The sequence below is a fragment of the Pseudorca crassidens genome, chromosome 14 (genome assembly GCF_039906515.1).
Source record: "Pseudorca crassidens isolate mPseCra1 chromosome 14, mPseCra1.hap1, whole genome shotgun sequence".
Lineage (NCBI taxonomy): Eukaryota > Metazoa > Chordata > Mammalia > Artiodactyla > Delphinidae > Pseudorca > Pseudorca crassidens.
In genome coordinates, this window is record NC_090309.1 from 30,134,663 (window position 1) to 30,140,662 (window position 6,000).

At 51.3% G+C, this 6,000-nt stretch overlaps 1 protein-coding gene across 3 annotated transcripts in view; it reads left to right on the forward strand.

Moving 5' to 3' along the window:
• The window catches only part of EXOC6B (exocyst complex component 6B), a 712,186-nt gene extending 708,106 nt beyond the window's left edge, over positions 1-4,080 (forward strand). For all 3 annotated transcript variants that reach the window (XM_067704728.1, XM_067704730.1, XM_067704732.1), the window contains one exon: positions 471-4,080. In XM_067704728.1, coding sequence (XP_067560829.1) covers positions 471-597 — 127 coding nt within the window. In that variant the 3' untranslated portion in view covers positions 598-4,080. The remainder of the gene's footprint in view (positions 1-470) is intronic.
• Positions 4,081-6,000: the final 1,920 nt, after the last annotated feature.

Below are 6,000 nucleotides of genomic sequence, written 5' to 3' on the forward strand. Positions count from 1 at the left end.
AGGCACAGTGGCTTTCAGTTACTCATGTTCTTTTGGAATTGCTTGTTAAGAGCAGCGTTCTGCTTTACCTTTCAAATACCAGCTGTAAGGTCCCAGCAGGATTTAGTAGGCTTGTGAGGTGATGAGAAGACCTTAGACATTCTCTAAGGTCCTGTTGACCGTCAGGGCTGCAGCAGGTGCCAGATACCTGCAACAGAGGCATACCTGGGCATAGAAGGGAAGGAAGTAGGTAGGGTGGGTATGGATGAGGAGGCGATCGGCCATGGCCGGCTCTTGACTGTTCTCCAAAGGTGACTGAAGTGGGGAGGCCTTTGGGTGCCAGGAGGGCAGCGTCGTGAACAGTAGTAGGTGAGCATGCGCCTGACAGTGGAAGTGTTCTGGACTCTCTCAACTCCGGGTGGTGGTTAAGACACACTGGCCACCATTGCCGCCTCAAACACTTTGCTCTCTTTCTTCCCTTCTCTGTTTAGGATGAAGGACACTAGCCGCAAGAACAACATGTTTGCACAATTTCGGAAAAATGAGCGAGACAAGCAGAAATTGATTGACACTGTGGCCAAGCAACTCCGGGGACTCATCAGCAGCCACCACTCATGAAGGCGGGCCTCAGGCCCACAGAGGCTGCTGGCTGCAGCCCCAGAGTCCGGACCCCAGCACTGGCTGGCCCTGCATTTGTGCATTCTTCTTCAAAGAGAGCAAATGTATTTTTTTAATAACCTATGTACAGTATTCGCATAACCTTTCCCTATAGTGAAAGAGGCACGAGGGTAAGCAAGTCCACGAGCTGTTGCTAGGCTTCGGGGGAAGTCACACTACACTGTCTGTATTTTCCCAGAGATGGCGGTGTCATCGGTCCAGTATGATAAACCACCTTTCATCTGTGGCTCTAGAGCTTAGATCTGGGGCTCAGAAACCACACAAACAAAATGGGTACTTGGCACTGGGAGGTAAGGTGAGTAGGCAGAAGGATAATAAAGTACATCCTGTTCCCTCCTTGGTGCCCCATTCACCGTGTAGGTGAGGCCGATTCTTCTTGATGCAGGGAAAGGGCCTGGAAAACATTACTACTTAGTCTATCAAAGACCAGCACACAGTTCTGGAGGTTCATCTCCTCAGTCCACTGACTTTCACTGACCAGTGAACAAGCGTGCTGTGTGGCAAGATGACGGCTTCGCTCCAGTCCCCACAAGGATGGCATTTTTTAGCCTAGATCTGACCCAATGCTTTTACTTCTAAGTTTTCTGGGGCCCGGTAGAGCTGAGTATGCAGCGGGAAGAATTGGACCTCATGACTAACTATAGGCTGCCCCACACCAGGAGGAGATCTTGAAAGCCAGTGCAGATGGAATCAGAGCCCCAGCCCTTCCCCATTCCTCTCATTGCCTTCTTTCAGGGTCAGGGTACTTGGTTCAGGGAATAGGTCAACAGTTATTCCATAGACAGAGAGTCTCAGACTTGGCCTCTTCCAGCAGTGTCATTGGGATAGTCAGATTCCAGAAGCCTGAAAATGGCCCTTACTTTACCCTTAGGTAAAACCTTGGAATCATTCCTTTGTGTTTTAAAGCCAACTTTCTGGCCACCGTCTTTAAAGGAAATGTCATCAACTCTGAACTGTGGGGACAGCTATAGCTGGACTGGATGCCTTTAGGGATGGAACCACTGTCACCGTGAAGTAGAGCGGGTCAGCCATGGCTAGTGGTTTGTTACCCATGGCACAGCTGTCCCTCACTAAGTCATATCCTGGATAAGCTCTTCTTGCTCTAGCCCAAAGCTTCCATCCCCTTTTGAGATTCCCCATAGCTATCTTTTGGCTTCATCTGAGAAGGATTGCCTGTAATCCTATCCCTCAAGCTCTGGAGTTTGCAAAGGAACCTGGACCAGCTAGCTTGGAGGCTGTGTCCTCTGTCCCAAATGGGCTCCCGAGACTTAATGCAAGGGCTGCACTATGAGGTCAGGCAGAGGAATCTGCCCTTTAAGACACTTCAGGAAGATGCTACTAAGGCTACTGGCAAGAGTGTAATTGTGCATCACCAAACGACGACAAATAAGCCACACAGTCATTTCCAGCTTGGGTTAGTGGAAGGAAAGACTCATCAGACAGAATTCTTCACTCCCTTTGTCAGCTGCTGAGTTGCTTCTAGGGAAGGCAGTGCTTCCTTTTTCACACACCCCCACCAAATATTGTATCACGACTTAAAAACCATGAGGAAGAGAATATGCACACCGACAGGCAGGCTTCCTCAAAGCTGGAGACCAGGCTGCGTGTGGGCTCTGCAGAAGCCCTCTGAGGCTCATCCTAGGGGCTCGGCAGTTTGCCCAGGTCTCAGAATTAGGCTCAGAGATGAGTGCTGCTACCCAGAACTTCCATAGCCAAGGAAACACAGGGGTCCATGGGAATGAGACCCAAACTACCATCTCTCCGGCTCTGGACTTTATTAGAAAAGAACGAGAAATGACCACACTAATCCCATTGCTTCAGAAGGGCCCCAAGCACCCTCCTTCACTAGATGCCAGTTTACGGCGCGATCTCTTCCGCTTTGCGTGCTGAGACTTTGAAGTGGAATGGAGAGAACCTTAAGCATATCACAATATTTTTCAACTGTTATCATTGCTGGCCTGGTCTCCAACCTGTACCCTGGGGCTTCCCTGGTGGCACAGTGGTTGAGAGTCCGCCTGCCGATGCAGGGGACGCGGGTTCGTGCCCCAGTCTGGGAAGATCCCACATGCCGCAGAGCGGCTGGGCCCGTGAGCCATGGCCGCTGAGCCTGCGCGTCTGGAGCCTGTGCTCCGCGATGGGAGAGGCCACAGCAGTGAAAGGCCCGCGTACCGCAAAAACAACAACAACAACAACAAAAAAAAACCTGTACCCTGGAGAAACAGTGCTATAGAAGAGAAAGTGGACAGGGTGGAGGAACGGGGGTTACTCTGCCCCTTGCACACAGAGGTCCCTCTACAGAGAAAGCTTGTTCAAGCCCAAGACTCACAGAGTGGATCCTTTGCTAGATCCCTTCTTCCCTCTCGGTCTGCCTCAGCCTTCCCTAATGAAACCAACATGCAGCCACTGAGTTGTCTGTGGGGACGCACTCTTGGTGAGCAGAGAAAGGTAAAACAACAGGGACCAGCAATGTCCAAGCTGTTTGAATTGGTGAAGTAGGAGTTTTCAGTTCTGTCTATAGGCCTCTAGCTGCGCCAGCCTTGCGAGGACTTGTGCAAAGCATGGGTGTCCATGCCCTTCAGACTCCTGACATCTGGGCTCAAATGCCCAGAGGTGTAGAAGTGCCCTGGAGGCCTCAGTAAGAGGCGAGAACATGGGTGCCTGGAGGTCTTTCCGTCTTCTAATTGGCTGAGTTCTTGGGAAAACCAGGTCCGTATTCCTGAAGGGACAGTCAGGTTCGGGACCCTAGTGGGTTTCAGTAGTACTTTAGGCAGCTGGTACAGTTTTAACGTATCTCATAGCAAAATCCCTTTGAGTAGACGGTAAATGAATCTCTTGGGGATGGGGAAGAACAGGACCTGGAAATTGGAAACAACAGAGAGTCCCCACTGGTAAAGGGAATATACAGGCCTACAGGGAGAAGTCCCCAGTATTTTCATTGTCTCCCAGGCCTCCAAGTCAGCCTGCACACCTGACAAGTGCTTGCTGAGCAAATCCCAGGCCCAGGGCCCTTTATCCCCAAGATTGGCATTGCCCATGACTCTCCCCATGAGGCCTCCGAGCACACTCCCTGGGGCCTGCTGCAGAAATCCCCCTCACCGTAGCCTCGCTTCTCCCGAGACTCCACCTGGCTGCTTCCATCGCCTCTTTTGTTTTTCTTTCTTTTGCCTGAGTTTGCAGTTACTTTTCACTAATGTGTTGGAAATGGCCTTTTTATTTTGCACATTTATGGGGGATATTTAGGAAAGTCCATTTTTAACTCTAAAGGGAACTTTTTTCTTTAAAACCAGTAAAGCTACTGATACAGATGGGCCTCAAGGTTAGTAGAAAACCTCTTACGTGGAAAGAGCATGTTTATTCCTCCTGTACGTTTTCCTCTTTTAACTGCTATTAAATAAGACAGCCTACGTACCTGTTCAAAAGCCACGGTGTCGTCTCACGGTGTTTTGTTCTCCCGCCCCTTTTGCACACTGCAGCCATGGTTGGCGATCGGGATGATGGCCATTGCGCCCCTTGAACCGGACTGAGGACTAGAGCAGGCAGAAGCCTGGTGGGGAGGAGAAAGCCTGCCTGCCAGACAAGGCAAGGAGTCGAATTGTGGCCTTGGAAACATTCCAAATCACTGGGCCAGGCTTTCCTGTCTCTACAGTTAACACTGGCATCATCATCAAGAGGAATAACCCTTGACATGCCTGGTTTGTGGGGAGCTGGGTTAGGCAACTGGGGGCTCAGTGTGTTTTGAACACCAGCCCTGCCGTGGAAAGGCTCCTGGGTAAGATGGAGCCAGGAGGGATTATCTAGAGGAAGGAGCGAAATGAGCCCGCCTTAGAGCTCGGTGGCGGAGAGGGACAGGCATCACGTCTGGTGTAGGAACGGGTCTGGTCAGGGAAGACAGCACAGGGAAATCAGGATGTTCATCAGCTGGGCCTTGAAGGAATTAAATTCAATATGGTGCCGACCACATGAGAGTGAAAAGTTGGCACAAGTCTGGTGTACGCTGGGAGGAGAGTGGGGGACCTGGTAGGCCTATCTGAAACCATGGTGAGTAAGGCCCGAAATGTCTGTGTAACAACACCCAGCCTTCTTGGCCCCGAGGCTGGCATGGAAGCCATGGGAATAGGCTGGAGAGAGTTTCTTCAGTTATTAACAAGTCTGACTACTGCAACTGGGCTTTGGTGCCTCAGAGACCTGGGCTTCACTTCCTGCTGTGCCACTTACTAGCTGGATGACTTTGAACAATTAACTCCCTAAATCTCGTAATCCTCAGTGAAAGCAGAACCTAGTGCCTAATTGACAGGCGTGCTGTGAAGTGTAAATGACCTATGCGTGGTCGATATGCCTAGCCAGTTCCTAGCCACAGCACACGAACTCTTTCAGGCCTTTCCCTCCCTCCCCTCAGATTCCACAACATGCTGTAGCTGAGCATTGGACAGAAGTGTCCACAGCTTCTCTGCCTCCTGGCTTCCACTCCCCAAGCCCATCACAGGCTTAATGGTACTGAGGCCCCTCGAGCACCCGTGTAGACACAGAGGAACAAGCCCTTCACATCAGCCAGCCAGTTGCCTGGCTCAGAGTTGAGCCAGTCCTTCGGGTAGAATCTGCCCCTGAATTCCACCTGGGACCTTCTCTGCCAAAATGTATTCCTCCTTTTAGAATTCAGGAGTTCTTGACCAGAGGTCCATGAACCCTTGGAGAGAGAGAGAGAGAGAGAGAGAGAGAGAGAGAGAGAGAGAGAGAGTGTGTGTGTGTGTGTGTGTGTGTGTGTGAATGCACATACAGGCGCGCAGGCTTGCATCCACTCATTTTTCTGGCTAGAAGGTACATGGCTTTCATCAATGTCTAAGGAAGATTCAGGACTGAAATCCTGAATAATAACCAAATCCCTCTGGAAGTATAGATCTCCCCGTGAGGAAAAGCCAGACTCCGAGCAGTTACCTCCTCTCCCTGCCTCGTAGAGTTCTGGCAAGGAGATTTTTCAAGACCTGCAGCCCTGCCGCCCCCCTCTTCCAGGAACCCTCACACGATCCCCAGGTCACACCTAAAGGCCGGTACAACCACCGTTCCTAAGCTTGATCTCCCCAGACCGTTCAAGGTACTGAGGGAGGCACGAGGACCCTGTACTTCTAAGAATACAGAGACTTCCACCTGGTTGAGGGGATCGCAAACCAGAGGGTCCAGTACAGAGGCCTGGGCTGTCAAAGCCAAACTGAACCCAACTCACCGCCCCCCCCCCCCCAATGTTTCCCACAGCTTCTGAGTCAGCACTGACGGGGACAATGTCTTGCCCAAGGCCTTGTCCAGAGAGGGCTCTGCGGGGAACCGAACCAAACCAGGGGCAGATGTGAA